The sequence below is a fragment of the Pantherophis guttatus genome, chromosome 4, assembly GCF_059756535.1.
Source record: "Pantherophis guttatus breed Tessera chromosome 4, ASM5975653v1, whole genome shotgun sequence".
NCBI classification, from domain to species: Eukaryota; Metazoa; Chordata; class Lepidosauria; order Squamata; family Colubridae; genus Pantherophis; species Pantherophis guttatus.
In genome coordinates this window covers 114,324,359-114,349,792 of record NC_142066.1, presented here as the reverse complement: position 1 = coordinate 114,349,792, position 25,434 = coordinate 114,324,359, and the positions used below count along the sequence as shown (strand labels likewise).

General features: G+C 33.3%; 1 protein-coding gene across 8 annotated transcripts in view; it reads right to left on the bottom strand.

Annotated features, from left to right (window-relative positions):
- The window catches only part of SATB1 (SATB homeobox 1), a 114,577-nt gene that overhangs the window by 16,586 nt on the left and 72,557 nt on the right, over window positions 1-25,434 (bottom strand). For all 8 annotated transcript variants that reach the window (XM_087892582.1, XM_034402157.3, XM_087892583.1 and 5 more), the window contains one exon: window positions 25,044-25,199. In XM_087892582.1, coding sequence (XP_087748708.1) covers window positions 25,044-25,199 — 156 coding nt within the window. The remainder of the gene's footprint in view (window positions 1-25,043; window positions 25,200-25,434) is intronic.

The window sequence follows — 25,434 nt, the reverse complement described above, 5'->3', positions numbered from 1 at the left end:
AGTTAAAAAGAATATAAATATTTCTGCTTTCAATATTTAACTATAAACTTTTCCTCTATACAACTAGGATGTGAAATACATTCAAAGCAGCCCTCTGGATCTCTGGCATTAACAGTTCTTAACCCTCTCCCAAAGCCCAAATATCAGAAAGTCCATCATGTAGATCTTGGAAAATACTCTGCATGTCTCTGCATGTCCAAAGTGTCTCATCAAATTATCTGCTGAGGCCTGACAGATAATTTTGGGATATATTAGATATATTACCCTGAATCTCCACCTCTTATATTATGGATTTCTTGCCCTCTAAATGTTTCTAGGCAATAATTGCCATCAAAGCCAACTAACTTAATGATCAGTGAGAGATTCTGATAGTTGGAATTCAGTAATATAAAGATGGCACATATGTCTCATCTCAACTACATGCACTAAATTAGGAGTTGCACTGAACTCAGTGCAATTTACTTTTGAGTAGATATGAACAGAATTATACTGCAAATAATTTGTGTGTGTCATAGAGGCATACATTTTTTTCAGAGAAAAAAACCTACATTCCAAGAAAGACTACCCATATTGACTTTCTTCATTGCTGAGTATTTCCATAAACAATATGTTTCTATGGCCATCCCGATAAAGTTTGTTCTTATAAAGGGAGAGTTCCAAAACATAATAGTGACCTTTCCAGTATACGTATAAAAAGGATTATCAGAATGTGGCTGAAATAGTCATTACATACTATCACATTGTAGCTCCATTTCTGGACAAAATTTTAACAACATTTTTTTTTTGTTCAATCAGTTCTGTTATAGCTTCTTCAAACAAGGAGCTGCTTCTATTCAGTGCATTGATGGTTGTGGCTGGCCCTACTCAATAGAGTACCTGGCTTTAGCAATATAACTATGAGTCTCCCAAGAATTGGCCCAATGCTACTCTTCGTTAGGTAAATCACCATTCCTCTTGAAAGAGGATAATTTTTGGCTTGATCAAAATAACTGCAATATCATATTGTTCCTTTACTGCTTCTACAAATGAAGAATCCAAGATATGGGCATAAGAAAAAAAAGCTGATATTCTGAATGTATTTTACTACAGATAATTGGGACACAGGAAGCAAGTTTAATAGATATCTAAATAAAACAAATAGTTTACCCCAATTTATTGAAAAAGATGTCTTTTTAAAAGGATCATTTAAATATACTGTCAATCTGTACGAGCGGCAGGTCTATGCCTGCCACAGATGGGTCTATGAACTCATCAGGAATTAAGCAAATGTGATAACATAAATAGTCCTCAACTTACGATCACTGTTTATCAATGGTTAAAACTTACAACGGCCTCAGAAAAGTAATTTACAACCTTTCCTCGAAGTTAGGACCCTCTTACCAGCCCTGCAGTCACAATGCAGTCACAATTCAGGCACTTATGCACATTTACAACTGTTGCAGTGTACTGTAACATAAATGTTAGATTCACCAATATTTGGATAAGTGTGACCTTATAGTATGATCTGTAGATCAGATGCTATAAACAATATGTAGAAATAAATAATATAGAATAATATTCGGTAGAGAGTAAGTTTGGTATAGTGGTTAAGACATCAGGTTAGAAATTAGGAAACTGACTTTTAGTCCCACCTCAAAGGCACAAAGCCAGCTGCAGGACCTTGGGCCAGCTACCTTCACTCAGTCCTAGAAAGGAGGCAGTAAAAACCCCCCAAGAATCGGACTTGATTGAATGGAAGAAAAAATGTGTCAGTATATTTAAAACAGTTATATAAAATATATTTCTAAAAACTCATAATTAGCTTTATTCCAACTTTGTGTTTTTGTTCCAGTAAGATTTAAAAAAAACAAGTCAAACTTGAGATTTCTAGTTTTTGCTGTATTCCAATTATCTAAATTTGAGCTATTGTTTGCCTAAATTATCTATTCCCTTATATTAGATACCATTTTATTTGCACAATCTTTCTTTCTCTCTCATTTGCATACATTTGCAGCATTTGTTCCACTTGCTCTTTCCTGATTACAACTACAAATATACAAAAATGTTGCAAAACCAGCAAAAATTACTGAATTTGCAGATTTAAACCTCTGTGCCTTTGTTGAATAAAGAAAACTGCAACTGTCCATCCTCAGCCTTGATTGGAAAAATGAAATGTTTTAAATATTCTTCCCATCAAAATATCCCTAGCATCCTGCTTATATTTCAGTATTATATATCTATTTCTATTTTTTTGCAATTTAGCTGGTGCTTGTTTTCAAGTACAGTTAATACTTTTAGGTACATTAAGAACAGAATAATATTTTACAAACTGTAATGTCAACAGTATTAATCAGCAACTATCCAATTTGAAACTGAGCTTCTCATAAACGTTGGTCATAGGCAGATAATGACCTTCATATACCCATTCTTTGATACGTGAAATAATGTTCCTTTTCTGATTTTGATACAAGGATATAATTAGATACATTGTATGTGAAATATCTGGGGTGCTTGAAAGTGTTATAGAAATGCCAGAAATTATTACATCTCAAGTAACTCTTGAGATCTCTAAAAATTGCACCCAAAGCTTTAACAGTTTATATTCAACTTAACACTAAGAACTGTATCTACCTCAAAGGAAAACAATTTAAGATCAACCTCCAAAGAGCATACACATACTATAGACAAAAATAATGTATCATATATATTTTCCCCATAGGATCATAGAATGTATGTGAAATACATTCACATAACATTCCTTTCCATCCTATCTGGAAAAATAGCAAAACAATAGTGAAGAAATAGAAATGAAGATGGAATGGGGAAGGGGAAGAAGAGAGGGTAGCTGCATTGGAGGAAAATATAGGAACAAAATTGTATGAAGATTTGAGGGAGGAGTAGATGGACATAGAAGGACAAATAAAACAGAGAAGCTTTGTTTAGGCATTTCAAAAAGGATTAAAGTTTGTCATAGAATAGGCTCTCCCAATGCATTGCATGTCTATTTAGTTTCAAATCAAATCAATTTTTTTATTATACACAATGACCAGATGTAGGTACAATTCAGCAACAATTTTACAGGATGAAAAGGGTGGAATATAGTTAAGGTACAATTTACTCAAAAGAGAGAAAAAAAAGGAAGAAAAGTTGTTTAGAGCTGGAATACCAGACTTCATTTAAATATGTAAGGCAGTGGAAATTGCAAGAATTAACTGCTAAGTAAGTACAAAATGGTACTGTAATATACCTGTATATTTCAGTAATATTACTGTAAGTAAGTACAAAGGTATATTACCAAATAACCATTTAGTTAACTATTTAAATGCTGGTATATTAAAACATTTAGATAAATAAAATATATAACATACATACACTTTAAAATAATAATGTTCTATCTGGAATACTTTGAATATAATTGATTCTACTTACTTGGTTACTACATATTTATTATGATATAATTTAGAGTTCTATAAAAGGAGGAGAGAAAGTAAGAGAAAGGTAAGAAAAATAAAATGGTTCAAGGATTTTGAGATATCAGGTTTAGTCTGATGTTAAATGTCATCTAGTTTTAACTATTGCAATGACAAGTTTAGCTAATCTGTGAGTGATATCAGGATTTGAATCTGAATAGAGGTAAATTTATAGTGTAAGTTATAGAAATTGTCCATTGTTCCTGGCACTTGCAGAAAAAAGGGACTTACAGTGTTACTTTGATGATGCTTGTAGAAGGATGTGTTATTTCAACTTCCCTAGAATCGCAAGGCCACAGATCTGGGATGTGGGGATTTTGGCCTACCTGCTAAATAAAAGGTCTGAAGGAAACATCTGGTGCTAGTCTTGAAAAATCATTTCTCAATTAATAGGAAGTTTACAAAAGATTTGCTAGGTTCCAGGAATCTGAATGTAGGAGATTCTAGAGATCTGAGAGAGCTGATTTCAGACTGATATTCAATGTCACTCAATCTTTGAAGCACTAGCATTTGGGCCTGAGTATAGTCCAAAGCTATCATGGAGTTTCCAAGCAATCCAGCAATGTGTAGTTTTTGCTCCATGTCAAAATAGATCTATCTGTCTTGCCATCCTCAGCAATCTCTTCTTGTTTTCTTATCTTTTAATAGAATACTTCTACTCAACACCTTTCATCTCATGGCAACCTGCAGAAAATCTCTTGATTTACAAAGGATAGCTTTATGGGATGTGAAAAGGAAGGACAGGCTGAAACCCCCCCAATACAGTCATCGATCGATACAAATATACAGTACATCTGAACCACTCAGATGTACTGTGTTTTCTCAAATAATAAAACATTACCTTAATTTCATTTCTCTGAGATTTATACATTGAACAAAAGGAATGCATTTGCAAACCTTGAAATACAAGAGTTTTGTTATGGACATATCTTAAATTTAACTGCAAAGAATGCACATAACTGAACTGGGAAGGTCAACTAAACAAAGAACCATTTTAACAAGCCCTATTCCTACTCAGATTCTTTACATTGCAAAATATGAATATTTTTACATTAGCATTAAAATAATAACTAAACAAATGTTTAGTTATTAAACAAATGTTTAAACAAATATGTACTAATAATCAAGTCATTTGATTATTAAAAATCTCATATGGACCCAAAAGCTGCTTTTCATTCAAGACAGATCAAATATCAATTTTGATTAATATTTGTCCCAAAATTTTGTTTCATTTAAAATAAAATTTGGGAAATGAAAAAATAGTATGCTATTAATGCTATATTTACACTTAAGATAAATTTAAAATTTATACAATATTCTATGCTCCATTGAGCATAAAACATCTGAAAAAATATATGCAGGATTTTGTTTTTAGGATAATAAAACAAAATATTTTTATTAAATGTATTAATTTAACCAATTAAAGCCTTTCAGAAAAATATTTTTCTCTAATAACAAAATCCTGCATGTATTTTCTCAGAAGTTTTAAGCTTAATGGACCTTTATTTCAGGTAACTGAGCATAGAATATTATATAAATTTTAAGTTTACTTAAGTATAAATACAGCATTAATAAAATACCATTCTTTCATTTTCCAAATTTTATTTTAAAACAAAGGAATGTTAGAAAGAAATTCTGTAGAGAGCTGGAATACTTTCAATCAGCAAGACCTCTGAATATAAAATCACATTTAGTGTGATCAGAAAAGCCAACAATGATTCTGGGGAAGAACAATCTAGAAAAAAAATTGCCAAGCAATATGGGAGTGATAGTTATTTGGAATGCTGCTGATTAGAGCAGAATAGTATCAGCCACGCTGTTGCTCTCAGTGCACACCTGGACCAGACAGAACCTGAGATGAGTGCAGAAAGATATGCCCAAAGGCCATACATATCCATTTACCCTGACTAGACACACATACAAGCAACATATATGCACACAACTTGATTATTCCCATTTGAGAAAGTACAGCTATACAAGCATACAAAACTTCTTCAGAAGAAGTAGAATATACAGAAGACTTCCTATAGAAATAGGAGTATGTGAGTTCTAGTGCTGCCTTAGGCATAAAAGCTGGCTGGTAGACTTTGGGCCAGTTACTGTGTCTTAGACAAACTCACCTCACAGAGTTGTTGGGAAAATAGGAAGAAGAATATTATATATGTTCATTGCCTTGAGTTAGTTACAAAATAATAAAGAAAAAAAATCTAAAAAAACAAAGAAACAAAGAAACAAATAAAAGATACTGCTGGTAAATAGGTTGAAAAGAATTCCAAAAGTTTTTCCAAACCGGTTTTAGGTCTACCAAATGGTACCAAAACATACAAAATACATTTTTAAAATTAGTCTACTGAATGCATGAGTACAAAGACAAATCTAATTTTCTTTTCATCATAATTTAGTATGATAATGCATAGAATTACTTAAATCTTTTATAGATGTAATATGTATGAACACAACCTCTCCAATTTTATTAAATTATTGGAAAATATGAACATTAATGCAAAATAAAATTGTCCCTAAATAATATTACACTTATTTTGTCTTATTTTATTTATTTTCTTTTCCCTAACTCTAGGTTTCATGAAATTACTTATCCAGTAGAATAAATGCCATTCATAAATTCTTAATTAAAATAATTATCTATTACAATATATTATCCATTGTAATACAATGTATTAAAACTTGCATTCTTATGTAATAAAAACAAAATGATTAACCAAGGGTACTCAAACTCATAGCCTGTCCTTCATTCATTCTTTGCAACTGTATTCTGTATTATTATTATTATTATTATTATTATTATTATTATTATTATTATTATTTACCAGTGATGGCTAATCTTTTTGCGTGTGCATGCACGCTCAAGTGGGTTGCAACCTGGAAGAGGAGCTGCCCAGGGCGCATGTGTGCACCCAAAAATGAACTTCCAGTTTCCGGTGCGCATGCCAGCTAGTTTTCTGGGTTTCTGGCGCGCATGCATGTGCAACGATCAGCTGGCCGGCTTGCATGATCAAGCAGGAAAATGGAAGATCAGCTCTTCAAGTTTCCAGCACTGCTGTATGCACAAAGGCCAGCTGATTACCGCACATGCATGTGTACCAGAAACCGAGAAGAGGAACAGGTGACGCTGCGTGTGCTAGGTGACATGGCTCTGCATGCCGCTTCAGGCATGCTTGCCATAGGTTCGCCATCACGGTTCTATACTACTATAATGCAAATTGCAATTATAGGCAAAAATATACTGGTCAAAAAGGTTCTTAAAATTAAAATAAGATAAATCTTCTGTCAGTTCATAAATTCAGTCCTGAGTGTTAAATTACAAATTGTAATTCATATCATAAAAACAGATTGTGGGGTTTAAAGGAAGTGCTTAAAACCATCACTATGCTTCTGTTGAAATATGAAAATAATTACATGAAAGCCAGCTGGGTGATTTTGGGCCAGTCACTCTCCTTCAGCCCAGGGTTGTTATTATGGTGAAAATAGGATAAAAATGGAGTATTAGCCAACCTTGAGTTATAAAAATTAAAAGGCAGGAAATTTTTTTAAAAAAAACCTACTTTTTTCCCCCTTAGAAATGTTTAGGACAATGGAAAATTATGAATGTTTCTTCATCCCCAAGTCTGCCATGTTATATATTATAATAGCTCCTCTATTATTAAGACTAATCATATTCTTTCATAATACGGATTTTTAATTCTACTTTAAATCTTTACTTAAAATTTAGTTATGAGGGAAATCCTTCACCATTAAGGTGAATTCTGGCAGAAGCAAGAATCATATTTTTTTCAAAGACACTATGTAAAAAATGCATTATTACTAGTGTGGGAGAAGATTACAGATAAATATTATTTGAAAATACCAACATGGTTATCAACAATGGAAGTGTTAATACACCCAAATATTATTAATATTAGAAATATTCTTAGATACAAGTATATATTAACAGATAAGGGGGAATTGAAAGGGAAACAAGAAATAGAAGAACAAGGGATTGAGATGGATTGGTATACTCATATGCAAATACAAACAAGATATGAAAAAGATGCTAAACTATATGGTTATTATTTAGAAATGACAGAACTGGATAAGATACTCACAGGAAAAGATGAAAAAATAATTAAAAAAATATATAACCACCTACTTAGTATTAAATTAGAAGAAGAACAGGTAAAAGAAACAATGATAGCTTGGGCAAAAAAAATTGAATATTCAATTATCCAAATTATTAGTTAGATAAATGGCAGCAGCTATGGGAAAGGAATTATAAATTAACAATGTCCACAGCATATAAGGAGAATCAATACAAAATGTTTTACATATGCCACCTGAAAAATTGGCACAAATGTTTAAAGATAAATCAGCTAAATGTTGGAAATGCCATCAGACACCAGGATCGTATTACCATATGTGGTGGATGTGTCCAGAAGCGAGAAATTATTGGGTTAAAATTAAAACATGGTTAGAAGAAATGATACAACAACATATGGATTTAAAACCTGAACTGTTCCTATTGGGGATCTTACCAGAGAAATTTCGTAAAGAAAATACATATTTCATTATACATGTTATAACTACAGCGAGGATAGTATTTGCGCAAAGATGGAAAGCAGAGAAAATCCCTACAGAGGGAGAAGTAATTAAGAAAATATTGGATTGTGCAGAAATGAATAGAAATGAACTTTGACAATTAAAGAAAGAGAGGAATCGGAATACTTTAAAGTATGGAGGCAATTTTATCATTGTTTGGAGACGATATATATATATATATATATATATATATATATATATATATATATATATATAGGACAGTGGTTCTGTGGGCGTGGCTTGGTTGGAGGGGTGATGTGACTGAGTGGGCATGACCAACTTTTTTTTTTTTTACTTTTAAAAGCATTTTTTCTACAACCTCTTTGGCCGAAAAGGTTGTTAAAAAATGCTTTTAAAAGCCTCTGATGATCCCAGCTGAGTTGCCTGATCATCAGAGGCTTTTTTTCTTTTAAAAACATTTTTTCTATAATTTCTTTGGCCGAAGAGGTTGTAAAAAAAATGCTTTTAAAAGAAAAAAAGCCTCTGACGATCCCAGTGAGTTGCCTGATTGTCAGAGGCTTTTTTTTCTTTTAAAAGCATTTTTTCTACAACCTCTTCGGCCAAAGAGGTTGTAGAAAAAAGCTTTTAAAAGCCTCTGACGATCCCAATTGAGCCGCGCGATCATCAGAGGCTTTTTAAAAAACTTTTAAAAGCATTTTTCTGGCCGAAGAGATTGTAGAAAAAATGCTTTTAAAGATTAAAAAAAACAGCCTTGGATGATTGCGCAGCTCAGCTGGGCATGGGGGTGGGGCAGGGATTTTTGCTACAGGTTCTCCGAACCACCTGCCACCATCGCTACCAGATCGGGTGATCCGGTCCGAACCGGGAATATTTCACCCCTGATATAGGGTAATGTTGTAATGAAATGAGTGAAGAAGAAAGAAGATAGATAAATGTATTAACAGAAAAGCAAGAAATGTAGGAGAAATGTTATAATAAATGAAATGATAATATTAAGATATGATAAATAGTGGAGGAGTAGGAAGAAGACACAAAAGATGTACTCAGATGATACACTGAGTGATTGATTATGTATTATATGTTTGTTTGTCTATAAAATAAAAACCTTTTATAAAAAAAAGGTGAATTCTAAAAGGAATCTGTGTGAGAAGAAACAGAGAACAGCAATGAGCCCACATTACACTGTATTTCAAAACCAAGCAAAGATTTAAGAATGTTACATTTCAAGAGTATGACATTTTGTTTTATATTTTTCAGATATTGTTAAATATTTTGTTATTACATTTTTCCTGATGTAAATTATTATGAAAAACAAATTTCTTTTATGCATGTAATCAACTACAATTCACTTTAATTTTAATTAGTTCTTGATAAAATAGGAGTTCCTCCTATGGCATCCTACTATAATTGTAACTTTTATTGACATGTTTTAAACATACAACAATAATACTTACATTATCATAGTTATCAACTAATTGGTTTCTATGGAATGAAATTATAACCTCTCTTCTGATCACCTGTTACTTCTGCCTATTAACTATAGCTTCACTAATTATTGCAAAATTCCAAAGCTTAATTAGTCTTTTGATAATGGAATTCCTTGGCTCTAGTGATCTATATATTTGGTTATAAAAATTGACACAAGATTTTATTAGTTATTTTTGCATGTGATCTTAGTGTATTGTTAAAACTGATGCAATTCATTTTTAATCTGTTCAGCTGATTTCAGTTTTCAGGAATGCACTGAATTCTGCTAACAATTTCTCCACACAAAGAGAAATATTGTGGGAATAATAAATGCGAAGAAAAACCAACCTGGAACATTGGCCCTAAGCAACTGCAAAGTTTCTTACTCATGCCATCCCTTTAACCTTTTCCCTGCTAATGATAGCAACTTTGTTTGTACAACTTAGCAAAAAATTACCATGACATAACCTGATTAAGTGTACTACCTCTATTATCATTTTAAAACTGTTTGCAATATGTATCTTTAGATATCTTCTCTGGCTTGGGAATATACAGTATAGCCACTTAAACAAAGCCATAATTCATAATATAAGTATCCAAATAGAATGGATAAGAATGTCCTTGAAAAGTTTGCAAGTGCTAACAGGTACTTGCACTGGAAAATCTAGCAGATCTGTATTTTGGGCTATTTCAGGGGTGAAATGCTCCTGCTTTGGACCGGATCGCCCAATCTGGTAGCGATGGCAGCGGGTAGGAGAACCGGTGGCAAAAATCCTTGCCCCCCCCCCCATACCCAGCTGAGCCGCACGATCATCAGAGGCTTTTTTTTTAACTTTTAAAAGCATTTTTTCTTCGGCTGAAAAAAAATGCTTTTAAAAGTAAAAAAAAAGCCTCTGATGATCATATGGCTCAGCTGGGATCATCAGAGCCTTTTAAAAGCATTTTTTCTACAACCTCTTTGGCCGAAGAGGTTGCAAAAAAATGCTTTTAAAAGGCTCTGAGGATCCCAGCTGAGTTGCCTGATTGTCAGAGCTTTTTAAAAGCATTTTTTTTAACAATCTCTTTGGCCGAAGAGGTTGTAGAAAAATTGCTTTTAAAAGGCTCTGACGATCCCAGCTGACTTGCCTGATTGTCAGAGCCTTTTTATTCTTTTAAAAGCAAAAAAAAAAAATGCTTTTAAAATAAAACAAAAGCCTCTGATGATCAGGCAACTCAGCTGGGATTGTCAGAGCCTTTTAAAAGCATTTTTTAAACAACCTCTTTGGCTGAAGAGGTTGTAGAAAAAATGCTTTTAAAAGTAAAAGAAAAAAAAAGTTGGCCATGCCTACCCAGTCACATTACCCCCCCACCCCCCCGCAAGCCATGCCCACAGAACCGATAGTAACAAGTTTTACATTTTACCACTGGGCTATATCAAAACAAACCAACAAATTAACAAACCCTGTAAAAGTATCTACATTTTTATTTTAAATAATCCCTTAAATAACTGTTATTGATAAGTATGAATCAGATGAAAGGGCTGGATCACTGTTCTCTGTGTAATATTTATTAGGTCAATGACCAGCAACATAAAACAAACAAAAGGAATAAAAGGTAACAAGTAGAATCAGAGTAAGGAAATAAACACAATTGTATATTGACTAGTGTAAGTAAATCAAATACAGGGTACTTTGAACATCCCTATTATATTATTACAACAATATCCTATATTCACTAATAAATCCAATATATTAAGACTACATAGAATATCCTCGAAAAATTATTAAAAATAACCAAATGTGTTATTAGATAGAATAGAACAGAATAGAATAGAATAGAATAGAATAGAATAGAATAGAATAGAATAGAATAGAATAGAATAGAATAGAATTCTTTATTGCCCAAGTGTGATTGCATACATAAGGAATTTGTCTTTAGTGCATATGTTCTCATATAGGGCTAGCTCTCCTACAATCAGTTTTGTCTTATTTTCATTGCAGCAGCAAAAATTTAGATACTGCATAGGTGATGGCAGGATTTAAGCTGCAGAAGTTCATGTAAAAAATTGTCTGGTCTCCTTAGAAATCTATTAGGGGAAGGATGTATATCGATCTAATATTCCTGTATAATTTGCAGCAGAATCAAACATAAGATGTTTCAACAGTGGTGGGATTCAAATAATTTAACAACCGGTTCTCTGCCCTAATGATTTCTTCCAACAACCAGTTCACCAAACTGCTCAGAAGTTAACAACCGGTTTTCCCAAAGTGGTGCAAACTGGCTGAATCCCACCACTGTATTTCAATCTTCTTATTACCACATGTACATATTCACTTTGCTATAGTATTTTGTTATACCTGTTTTGCAAGAGTGTTGATGACAGCATGTTAAATCTAGTTCTAAAAATGCTGTTCTGATCTTAGAGAAAGTTGGGTCTTTCAGATATCTTGCTAGTTTCCATAAGGCCCAGGATCAGTATTTTGTAGTGTACTGTAGCCAACAGAATGCCCAGGAGAAATTCACAGAGTACTCAAAACAAATAACACTCCAGCAAAACCTTTCCTGGAAATGGAATCTGAGAATAAAATTCTCTGATATTGCTTATATAATATAGTTATCATATCTTATCCTCCAAAGTTATTTTTGACTTCACTAAAGTTTTGTTTCTTTACTGAGGGATTCCAAACAAAGTAATGCAGGCATTTTATATAGATACATATACTGTATCTGTTATTCTATTCTATTTCTGTTATTCCATTACATTCTATTCCATTCTACCCTACCCTACCCTACCCTACTCTACTCTATGAAGTTAAAGCAGATATTGCAAAAGTTCCATCATCATCATCTAAGGTAAGGGCTGCTACAGAGAAGAGAAAGACTAAGCTAGACCAGTTCATGTACTGTTACTGAGTAATTGCTTTCTTCTTTCTCAAGTAACTTGGTACCAGATGTACAGAAGAAAAAAGGAACCAAGAGGAAAAACAAGGTCTTTCTTTTCTCAACCTAACATGGGTTGTTCTTATTCCATTTCTCATAGCTTATTACTGAAGAGTCAACAAATTGGCCATTAAGCTTTTGGCAGGCTGGGTAAAGACTTTGTTGTTGGCTTAGAAGGAGAAGATTTTCTGTTTATTACCAGGAAGGACTCTTCACTCCTCTCTGATTGGCTAGCTTGATTTAATGTTGAGTGCGGGAGAACAAAACAGAGCAATGTGTGAGGAGAGAGAATCACAGGGAATATATTTATTAAGTATTTTTTCCTCATATCAGTGAAGACTCTTTTATTCCAACAAGCCGGGCTGGCCTAATAGGAATTTTAAATTGGGTGTCTGTTAGCTTTTAATTTTGTGGGCCAAATTTTTATATATTTGTTTTTAAATTGTTTTTAAATTTTGTAAGTGTATATGTGTTTTAAGATGGTTGTACACCACCCTGAGTCCTTTGGGAGAAGGGCGGTATAGAAGTATAATAAAATCTAAATCTAAAATCTAAGACTGTCATAAACAGTGACAATCAAGTGGAGATGAGCTTCTGGGCCGTTTATTTCCTGACAGTTAGAACAATTAATCAGTGGAATAACTTGCCTCCAGAAATTGTGAATGCTCCTATACTGGAAATTTTGAAAAAGATATTGGACAATCATTTGTCTGAAATACTATAGGGTTTCCTGCCTGTGCAGGGTGTTGGCCTAGAAGACTTCCAAGCTTCCTTCCAACTTTGTTGTTCTGTCCTGACCTGTTCTATTCTGTTCTGTTCTATTCTATTCTAACACACACACACACACACACACACACACACACACACACACACACACACAAATACACACACACACACACACACATATACATATACATTTACACACACATAACATGCACAGACATGCACACATACATACATGCTGAGTATAAAAAGCAACAGCTTATTTACTATTCAACTGTAAAACAATCATTAACCTACTACAATATACTATAGATATTCCTCAATTTTTGACTAGTCAGTTAGTGACCATTCAAAGTTATGAAGGACCTGAAAAAGAAGGTCACTTTCACTCAACTGTTGCCGCAAAAAAGTTGTAAAATTGAGCACAACATGTGATGACCTGCTTAATGACAAGCACGATTTACAACTGTAATTCTGGGCTCAATTACAGTTGTAAGTCAAGGATTACCTGAAATGTGGTGCTAAGGTGCTGAACTTCAATTGGAAAGACCCAGGTTCAAGTTCACTCTCTGTCATGGAAACTCACTTTGTGATTTTGAGATTCTCTCTCAGCTTAATGCTGTTATGGGGAAAAACTGAGACAAGGAAAACTATTTAGACTGGCTTCATGTCAAGTAGAAAAAGATAGATATAAACCCTATGAAATATTTTTTTAAAAGTATAACAATGAAAATACTATATTGTCCACTCTTAATTTAATAACTATTTTAAGTTTTTTTCAAAAAAGAATTCAATAATATAAGATTTTTCATGCTTTCATATTTAATATATTGCTAAAGTTTTAACTCATAAACATTTAGAAAACATGGTAGAGTTTTGCCTTTCAGGATAGAAAGCAATATTAAATCTTGGGGTATATTTATATAATGCAGTTATGTAGCATGGCTGAATCTAAGCAATAGGTGGTAGGAATCACAGTGAACATTATGTAAGCTGATAACTTGTATCTCTGGTTTTTATCTTTTTGAATCACAAAACTTACTGTTTCATATGAGTTCCCCAAAATGCAAAGGATGTATCATCAATCTTTATTTTATTTCAGTAAAAATTCACTTAGGGGGGTTTCTCCAAGCCTTTGAGAAGCTATATCTTTGCAAATAAGAAATATAGTTGCAACCCGATGAGTTTTTTTTTTAAAAAAATGATCCTGCCGGTTATTTTCTAAAAGTAGGTTAAGGTGATAACACACACAAAATAGTATCTCATGAATATTTTGCTTTGCCCCTGGCTAGTTGGCTGACTGACTTTGTATTACAGGTTTAATGAAATGTAGTTACCAAGAAATAATTTGAGAAGCTTGGATAACAATTATTTTCTACGTGTGTAAGTCATGATTTTACAACCTATGTGGCAAAAAATACACCTCAAATAACAAAGGAACTAGAAAAAGAACTATCACTGAAAAGAGGCCTGGAATTTTAGTTGCACCACATGTGGTTTTCATTTGTGAAAAATGAACAAGCTGTTTGTGGTTAAACTGTCTAATCTGCTGTTATCAATCTAGCGCTGCATTCAAGATTTACAGGATACATCAGCTTCTGTGCCACATTAGCTGTTAAAATGGAGAGGGGGGTCGGAGGAAAAAAAGGAGGAGTGAGTTTATCCTGAGGAATAATATTTCCAATGCAGCCACACTTGCACTACATCTGGTTGTGCTGGTAGCGGCAGTTAAATTGAAATATTTCACAGCGTGTGTCAGAAACATGCAGAATGGTAATTATGACAGATCTGATTAAGGCTGAGTGCTACTAGCTCCCTGGCCAGCTCTGGTTGTGCAGGTGTGACCTTGTGCGTGCCTGCGTGTGTAAATAAAATTAATTACAAGCAAGAGGGCGAAGGCTTCAGTGACATCACAAAGCAGAGAAACTCCCAAGGGGGAGACCTAATGGAATATTTTCCCTCAGTCTAATAATACAGTTCATATTGACTTGAGGTAATTAGTGGGATCATTAAAGCAGTTTTCCCGGCGTATTTGGCTGCCTGATCAGATTAGTGAAAATGTTCTTCAGAACAAGCCCTGTGTGGTCTGCCAGAGGAAGAGGAAATAAAAAGCAACAAAGCATCATGGAATGATAAACGGTGCTGGACTTCCACTTCTACAAATTTTGTGACCAGTGTTTTCAGTTAAGAATAGCATCAGCCAATAAGCATAGGCTTCTCTGTCAGAAATAATCTTTCTATTTTGTTAAAACTTAAATACATTTGGTATATATCACAGTGGCAGTTTCCTGCTTATTTGGAACCTCTATTTGGCTATCTCTTTGGTGAAGGGGTAGAAACACACACACACACACACACACACACACACTGCATGTATATAAAAAAACAAAAATAGGTAATCTTCCTCCAAGAGAGAATACTCTCCAAGAGAGAATATTCATTTACTTCAAAGATTCAATGTGGACTATCTGGTTCAATAATAAAAAGAAAATGTGACAATTTTTTATCTTATTATATAATTTTTGTCTACTTAATCCTTTCACTTAAAAATGAAAATAAGCAACTGAACTGTTGTCTTACAAACAGCAAAAATGTGAAACAATATCTGTAAATATTTTTCTAATTGTAAATTGAAATAGATTAGTTAGCATTTTTGTGACTGATTTAGCACAACAGAAACAGGAAATATAAAAATATCATCTCCTTTACCATACCAAAGCTCTTTCTGATCAGGCAACAAACCATTTGTTTCAAATCAACTCACTGAGCATGCTCTACCTTGCTAACAGAATATGCCAGGCTCTGTCACAGATGGCAAGCTATGACAGTTGCCATCCGTAGCGTCGATACTCAACAGTTCAGCACAAGATCAGTGACATTCTGTCTCATTAGAGCCACACTAATTATCACAGCTAGTTTCAGGGGAAACCATGTGTTGCAATGGTCAATTTGAAGGAGTCTGTGCATCAACAAACTGGTAATAAGGATCAGACACCTTATTATATGACAGCATGCAGCCTATGATCTGATTTTCTGAAACAGAGGTACTGAGGCAATACTGCAGCCTGAGGAGTTACAGAAGAGCTATGTACATCATTGTGAATTTCTGTGAGCTCATTTTATCATGGAGTATTATAAGACAGAGATAGAAGGAAGACACAATCAATATCTTAATGAATGAAGTATCTTGTATTCTATTAATATTGCTTCACTATATTTAAATGATATATAAAGAGTAAAGGTGAAAGGATATGCTTCCTTAACAGATTTTTTTAAAAAAAGTAATGTTGTTTCAGACCAAAGACCTATTCAGAATACCAAACATTACACATTATGGTTTAATCTCTTTCTTTCTCTTTTTCCAGAAGAGTTTTTTTTTTAAATTTGCAGTTTGTTTTAATATCATGAAGTTGCTGGGAGACTGGACTTGTGAAAATCTTTATACTACTCTATGGTAAAGGATGATGGCTCAGTGGTTAAAGATGCTGGCTTGTGAGTTGGAAAAATGACAGCTCGAGTTCAAGACCCGAGCACCATGCAATAAGGTGAGCTCCCGTTACTTGTCCCACCTCTTGCTAACCTAGCAGTTTGAAAGCATGCAAACATGAGTAGATAAATAGGCACTATGCTTCAGTTAGAAAGGTTACTGCATTCCATATTTTCATGCTGGCCACATGATGATGGAAGCATCTCTCAGATAATAGCATCTCTCTTCTCCCTTGGCTGAGAATCAGAAATGAGCACCGCCCACTTGAGTCGGTAAAGCAGTTTAAAAGTTTGAAACTGCTTTACCGAAGAAAATAATCATTTATATATTGATAAATGTGTGAGAGAAAGGCAGAATATAACACAGTAGAAAACTGTGATCTCCCAAATCTTGACATTGTCCCATTACATTAGCAAAGCATTCCCCAAACTGTATGCTAACTTACACCACCCAGTATCTGCAAATCAAGTAGTAGTGCACCATCTGTTTTTTATTTACATGCAAATAGACATGTTAGATCTCAATCTAGGTTCATTCACTAGAGATTTTTTTTCCTAATTCCTGCACAGCTTTGATGTATTCCAAAATGAAAAGATGAATGGAAGCTAAGTTTAAATCTGCCTTCCTGTTCATCTGACTATTTCATAATTCAGACTATGTTCTTACTTTTATGTCAAAAAGGCAGATCAACTACCCACTTATTATGTAGTTAATATAGCTTAATTAATCCTGTTAGGCCAGCTGACCAAGGAATCACATTACTTATGTTATTTTACTTTGGAGTACTAGTAGTAAGCTTTATTGCAGTCAGAGACCAAATTAAAATAGACAAAGAAAGGGAGCATATTTTACAAATATGGATAGATCATGGGACAGTACACCATCTACTGTCTCAAATACAATCTGTACTGTCAATACTAGTGATCCTCTGCCGTCGGGCTTACCCGTCTCTTTTTCCGTTTTTTTATAGCCACGACTGCAGCAAATTTTTTTGCCACCTTTAGAGTTATATTGGGGTCTGCGTCCTGGAGTAGGAAATAAAGGCTGAACATATCAGGTGAACCAGGGAATCTCTGGGAAATAGGAGAAATGAGTCTTGATCTTATATCCCAAGGAGTACTAAGAATGGAATGAAATATCTGAGACTCAATTCTTGTACTGTTAATAGTTTTAATTTCAATAATGACCTGTTTTCTCTATTTTTACATTAATCATTGAGGTTATTAGTATTACAGAAGGTAAGGCTAATGGGCATAGGAAAAAATATTAAGCTACATACACTTACCTTGGACATATTTATTTCTGCTTCCATCACACAGTGCTCAAAGCAGATTTCTGCTTGGCCATGATCTCCCACAAACTAAGAATAAATTTAAATCCAGATATCTCAAAATTACATTCAACTCTGAATATTGAAACCTGAGTTATGAACTGAAAAGCCTGAAGTGGGAGTATGATCAGAAAAAAATGTTAGCATGAGAATATACATTCCACTTTGATGTATATGAATCACTGGTGGGAATTAAGAAAAAAATGTGTAAGAATATACTTTCTCTCTCTCTAAGCATATGTGTAACTCTTTGAATTGGGAGAAAAAAAGGGCAGAAAAATAAATCAAGACAATTACATTCTCCAACAATTACGTAAGAAGGGTAAATGTTTGAAAAAGGCTAATTAGCCATGTTTTTACAAAGAAGCTCTATATAAAGAAAAATATTGAATGTTTCTAATGAAGTGTCACAATTTAAAACACTCATGCAACGACTAAGTATTGTATATGTAATGTAAGTCTTCATTGAATTACAATTTCTATTCTGATAAAATATTTGTAGCTCTGGGTTGAACTGTGAGGTTCTTAGTACTCTCTGAGCTGGGTGGTTTTCTTGCAGATGTTTCATTATGAAACTAGCTAACATCATCAATAACTGCACTGATTATGTTACCTAGTTTGGTAATGAAACAGCAATAGCAATAGCACTTAGACTTACATACCGCTTCACAGTGCTTTACACTTTATGCACAGCTTGAATGAAAATCCCCAAGCTCATATTGCACCAAGAATCCCATGATTTATATTTTGTTCAGCAAATGCAAGCCACAGTGCCAGTAAAATGCTAATATTGTATGTTGTGTTGTTTTTAACATTTACCAGATACTGAATATGATAATATTTTAATAAAGAGTTTGCTATAGGTGCATATATATTTTCATCTGTTTGAAGCCATGATAAAGTCACAATGCCTTGTTGAAAATTACAAAAATTGTATTATTTGTATCAGTCCCTCTCTCTTATAGATATCTCTGTGTACAAAATCCTGGAACTGAATGTAATTTTTATAGGTATCAAAAGAACTGGCAATACCTTCTTAGATGCTTCTAAACATTTGTGTTTCACTTTATTTTATTATTTATTTTTCTTTTAATTAAAAAAATACCAAGAAAGTATAATGCTGCAAGCAAAAGACCAGCGTTTAGCAGTATACTGTTTATAAAAACTGAGATACAAACAGATTCCAAGGGCATTTTCAAAAACTAAATGGATGATTCTAGCCCAGCTCAAGAAAAAAAAAACCTAAAACAAAAACAGAGGTATAGGAAAAATAAGTCCCAGTTCAACTGTTATGTGTCAATTAGATTAGATATTTCTGCTCTAAGTCAGCAAGAGGGGGAAAAAAAAGCTCTTCACTTCCAAAATTTTGAAATTTTTATAATGTTAATTGCTTACAATAAAGTAGAAATAAACAATAGAAAATTTCTTTTGTGCTTATTTCTTAAAATTCCCTTAGATTAAAGGAATGGAAAATAGTTAAAAATGATGGTTTTGAATATAGATTTAATGGTAGGATGTTACACCAAAGTAATAGGTATATAACAAAGTTATGTCAGACAATCTATTTTTTTTTTTTACAATTATCTAATACGATAGGTCAATATGAATAGATTGTCATAGAAACTTAAAGGTATTATCAACATTCATACCGGGTAATATATATCTTTATAATGTAAGCAATACCATGGCATTAACTAAACACAATGTGATTTTGTATTTGTATTTATATGACTTATGCTGCTCAAATGATCAATAATATATTTTGTTAATGAAGCATTGATATGACTTTTGTTAATGAAAGCAAGATTCTATACCACACTTGCCTAAACTTGCCTTATGTCTTCTTATTCTATTTAGCATCTATCAATGTCCAACACTGGAGAGAAGAAAAAGCTTTGCAAATAAGAAACTTCCATGCCACAATATATATGGCAAGGCAATGTGAATGCTTGAAGTAGTCACCATAAAATGGCAACATATATTTTATATGGGCATATGAATATGAAAATTAAAATTTTAAGTGCTGTCCATGAACAAAGGTATTATTTGGTGTTTTTCTTAGGAAGAAACTTTTTTTTTATAAAAAACAATTTTTTATTAAAAAAGAAATTAACTCAATTTTTCAGGGATCCCAAATAGGGAAGAGTTAAAGGCAGTTTACAGTAGATTAAAAGTAATTAAATATAAATTCAATAAAATTCTAAAATATAAATCTTAAAATTATAGACAGCTGAAAGGCTATTACTTAAGTGGGTATCCACATAACATAGATCATATACAGTATCTCTAAATTATAAATCAAAGGTAATTATTCCTATGAAAAATACAATTTTTACTTGAGGCAACAGGTTGTTTTTAAGTAGTTAGTTACTAATAATGATGATGGCTTCAGACTAAATTTTCTTTAATATTATTTTTAAAATGCATACTTACACTATGTTATTAGGCAGTAATGAATGGAGGGCAATTTATTTCAGTTGCCCCTTTAAGAGGGATTTTTAGTGCTTTAACTTTCTTTTAAATAATTTTTAAAAACCAACTAACAGAAGATGCCTTGAATTTGTTATCTTGAGTTATTTATAAAAATAATAAAGGAAATAAAAACCTAAATAAATAAATAATAGCAAAAGTATTAGCACTTAGACTTATCAACCGTTTCACAGTGCTTTACAACCCTCTCTAAGCGATATACAGAGTCAGCATATTGCCCCCAAACAATTTGGGTCCTCATTTTACCTACCTCGGAAGGATGGAAGGCTGAGTCAACCTTGAGCCAGTGAGATTTGAACTGCCAAATTGCAGGCAGCTGGCGGTTAGCAGAAGTAGCCTGCAGTACTGCACTCTAACCACTGTGCCACTATGTATGATAAATGTATAATAATATGTATAATAAATACAAGATGTAATATGAAATACAATATGTGACTGCAGGTGGAATTCATGGAACATAAAATCTTAGTATCAGTGCAACATAGTATACAATTTAGTAACTAATAAATTGTAGTAAAGCAAAAATATTAAGGATAGGTAATATGAAGAGGTGCTGATAACAGATATTTCTTCTTATTGCACACTGTATAACCTTCTTTTGAAAGTAGAAATACCAAAAAAGGCATACAGGTTTGAAGTCATGGTTAACATTCTATCATAATTAGAAACATTTCAAGAGCCCTGTAATTTCCAATCAAAATTACAGTAATTTCCCATACACAAGCCATGATTCATGACAGAATTTTACATTCCACAAGAGATTGTAGTGGTCTGATGTATGACACAGTGAGTGCAACGCTAACAGAAACAATTCAGTTTAATGTTTAAACAGCACTTGGTGTTTAGAATCCTACAATAAAAGAAACATATTATTGCAGAAATTATCACTTTGACAGTGATTGAAGGGTAGGCAGGCATGTGGCCTGTAAAGCTGTAATTTTTTACAGTCCACAGCTTGAGTTTAATCATTTTGATGTAACATTTCCAAAATATCCTTTTAAGTATTCCTTGCAGCATATAACTTTAAAAAGAAACATCTTTTTTATATAATGAAAGATGGAGCAATTCCCAAATGCAAACGTTTCCAAACTTACAGTTTAAATAATAAAGCAAACTGCAATAACAGAATTTAAAGTCTATCACAGGGCTGTCAAACTCGTAGCCCGTGGGCCAGAATGCATCACGCGCTGGCCACGCCCATGCCCAGTTTAGCGAAGGGGGAAAAAAATCCTGATATGTCACATGACGACACAAGTTTGACAGCCCTGCTCTATCATGTATAAAGAAAGGTGACATCAGTCAATTTAGCCAGGATTGAAAAAGTGTTTCCTTTTTTAGGGGAAAAGTGGAAACCTAATTTGATCTTTCAGATCAACTTTGCAATTTAATACCCAATTTCTTAATTTTTTCAGAATAAGTTAAATTTACAAATATATTCCAAGAACAATGATCAGATAGAAAAATTAAGTAAAAACTTACAATTCATATATTTTAATTTTGCATGTTTATTCAGGGATGTAAACACATAAATTTATTCCAGCACTCTGAAAGGATTTTCTCATTGGCAGATGAAATTTATTAAAATGACATTTTAAATTTTAAAAATTGTTGTTAGTGTCACTTTTTTCTAATTCATCAATTAACCAAAGTTATTTGAAATAGATGTTTACTCCAAAATGGGATATATGCTATCATACGCTCTATTATGCTGATATAAAAACATTCAGGTCAAAGTCTAAACATATATGGCAGATTTAATTCAATATCCCATAAAATAATAATCACAAATTCAAGAATAGGAAAAGTACCTTGGTTACATAAAAGCAACATTGTGCTTGTTTGTTGCTGAAGGTGCATTAAAGTTTGTGCATAGGGGAAAAAAACCCATCAAAGATACAAAGTTAATTATTATATCTGATCAAGTCAGAAAACAAACTACTGTCACAATATGTTCAAACAATATGAATAAATGTGTCCAGTACATTCAGTCTTTGATTGCCTTCATTTTTGGCATCCTGAACTCAAATCACAAATTATTCAATCTGAACTGGGAACTATCATGATTTTGTGTTGATTAAGCTAGAGCACTATTTAAGGGTGACTCATCTGTATTAGATTTCAAATCAAATATTCTTAATTATAAAATCTATGTCAGAATTTAGTTTTTAAAACATGTAACATTTTATTTATATATAATATATACTTATTTCATTATAATTTACTACTAATATAACTAATATATTGGCTGTGGTTTATGGGTGAGGGAATTCAAAACAGATTAAAAGAACCAAGTTTCCTATCCTATGTTAGCAATAGCAATAGCACTTAGACTTATATACCACTTCACAGTGCTTTACAGCCCTCTTTAAGCGGTTTTACAGAGTCAGCATATTGTCCCCAATAATCTGAGTTCTCATTTTACCGATTTCAGAAGGATGGAAGGCTGAGTTAACCTTGAGTCGCTGAGACCCGAACTGCTAAACTGTTGGCAGCCAGTGATCAGCAGAAGTAGCCTGCAGTACTGCATTCTAACCACTGCGCCACTGCAGCTCACCACGGTTAGAATGGTATATTAGGAATAGGGAAATCCAGTTAAAACCTTCAGCCTAAAGACCACCAAGTATTGTTGAGCCAATTAGTTGAATATAATTTGTTAAATATTGGACAGGAAAAATGGATGAAATTAATACACGCAGGGGTGAAATGCTCCCGGTTCGGACCGGCTCAGGCGAGTAGGTAGCGATGGCGGTGGGCAGTTCGGAGAACTGGTAGCAAAAATGCCTGGCCCTGCCCTCCATGCCCAGCTGAGCCGCGCGATCATCAGAAGCTTTTTTTCTTTTAAATGCCTCTGATGAGCCAAGCTCTGACGATCCCAGCTGAGTTGCCTGCCAATCAGGCAACTCAGCTGGGATCGTCAGAGCCATTTAAAAGAAAAAGGTTTTTTTCTTTTAAATGGCTCTGACGATCCCAGCTGAGTTGCCTGAAAAAAACTTTTTTCTTTTAAATGGCTGACGATCCCAGCTGAGTTGCCTGATCAGCAAAGGGTTTTTTAAAAACCCTCTGACGATCAGGCAACTCAGCTGGGATCGTCAGAGCCTTTTGAAAGCATTTTTTTACATAGTTTTACATGTAAAAAATGGTTTTAAAAGTAAAAAAAAAATTGGCCACGCCCACCCAGTCACATTACCCCCCCAAGCCACGCCCACAGAACCGGTAGTAACAAATTTTAGATTTCACCACTGAATACATGGATATGGACTTGAACTCTTAAAGAAAGGTAAGCTTTTAGGGATTCAAAAAAATATTTCAGGCATCAGAATAGAATCTTGGTTACAAAATATATCCCTGAATTTCCTGATTAAGATGCAAAGCTTTAATGATTAAAAACAAAACCTAGCTGATGGGGTTTTAATTTTTAACTTGTTAGTCTTAATTGCACTTTTAACTGTTAAATTATGAGATTTGGATTTAATTTTTTTTAAACTTTTTCATTAGATGTTTTTTACTGCTGTGAGCCGCCCTGAGTCCGGCTGGAGATAGGGCGGCATATAAATCTCATTAAATAAATAAATAAAAGAAAGAAAGAAAACCTAGCTGAGTTCAAGTTCATTTTTTTTCCATTTGTGTCTCAAGGAATCCCATTTTATGGAATCTCATGGAAACCCAGGATTCCATGAAACAGTTTGAAAGTTCATTTCTACACCAAACATATAGTTTCTCAGGATCATGCTTAGAATTCACAAAAGACACAGAAGTTGTTTCTGACATATTGCTCCCTGATTGTCACCATGTGCACTGAAGCAATGCATAGTTCTGTTGGTTTATCTTAAAAACGATTTGGAAGTACCATTTTTTTCTTACTGTTAACCATTTTTTTTCTTGAGCTATGTTTTTCTCCTAACATTTCTTTCATCAAAAATATTCTTGAACATATCCTCTGAATATTTAGTTATTAAAGTCTTTATATTGTTCCCCATTGGGACATCCATAACAGCAGGTCATTAATCAAGTCATAAAGTATATCACATTAGCTGGAATCCACTTACAATAAAGCAATCCTCAAAGAAGTTCTAAGCTCCCAAGCTTTACATTAAATTGGTTTATATTTGTTTCTTTATAAAATTATTCTCTACCTAAAACCTCCCCACCTCCCATTATGTTTCCTCACCTTTGGGCTCCTTTCTCTTAAATCTGGACTCTTATTTTCTGTATGATTCAGAAAGCTCTATGCATACATGGGACTAACCATTAAACTTTCAAGTCTTAAGTCAAAAAAGACTAGATTGGGGAATTGGAACAGAAAGAATTGAAGGATATCCAGATTTGCACATATAACAAGTACTAATATTATATTGAACAGATTAAGAGGCTACAATTTGAACAGTTCATGACTGGTCAACATAATACTTTTTCACCATATTGCCAATAAATATGTCATGTTTTATAATGTATCAGAAAAAAATATAGTCAGCTAAAAACATCTTGATCTACATTCTAGAGAAGCCACTTAATTTCTTATTGTGTTTAATCACATTTAGGATCTTATTCATACATTCATCCAACTAAACTGAACAATAAAGAAGCAAGAACAGCAACATTAATTCACAGATGACCACAGAGTTACCTGGCTTTTTGTTGCTGCAACCTTTGCAAATAATGCTTGAGATACTTTAGCTCTTTTCATTTCCTGTTGGATCTCATCATAAATGGAAGCATTAATGTTCATGGTATTATTTTCAGGTTTTCCATTTCTTTCTGTTGAAATAGCAGTTGTTTTTACCTAGAAATATGATATATCATTATTCAACAGATAAAAAAGATGCCCAGTTAAGAGCACTATAACTGTCAGCACACACTAGAGTTTAAGTGCTCTTAATTATAAATAAGTTCCACTGAAATCAAGAGGGCTTATTCTCAAACTCAATTATAATAATAAGGTGAAATAATTATATATTTCCTATAACAAGATCCTGCCAAATGTTTAAATAACATGCCAAGAGAGACAAGTAGAGCTT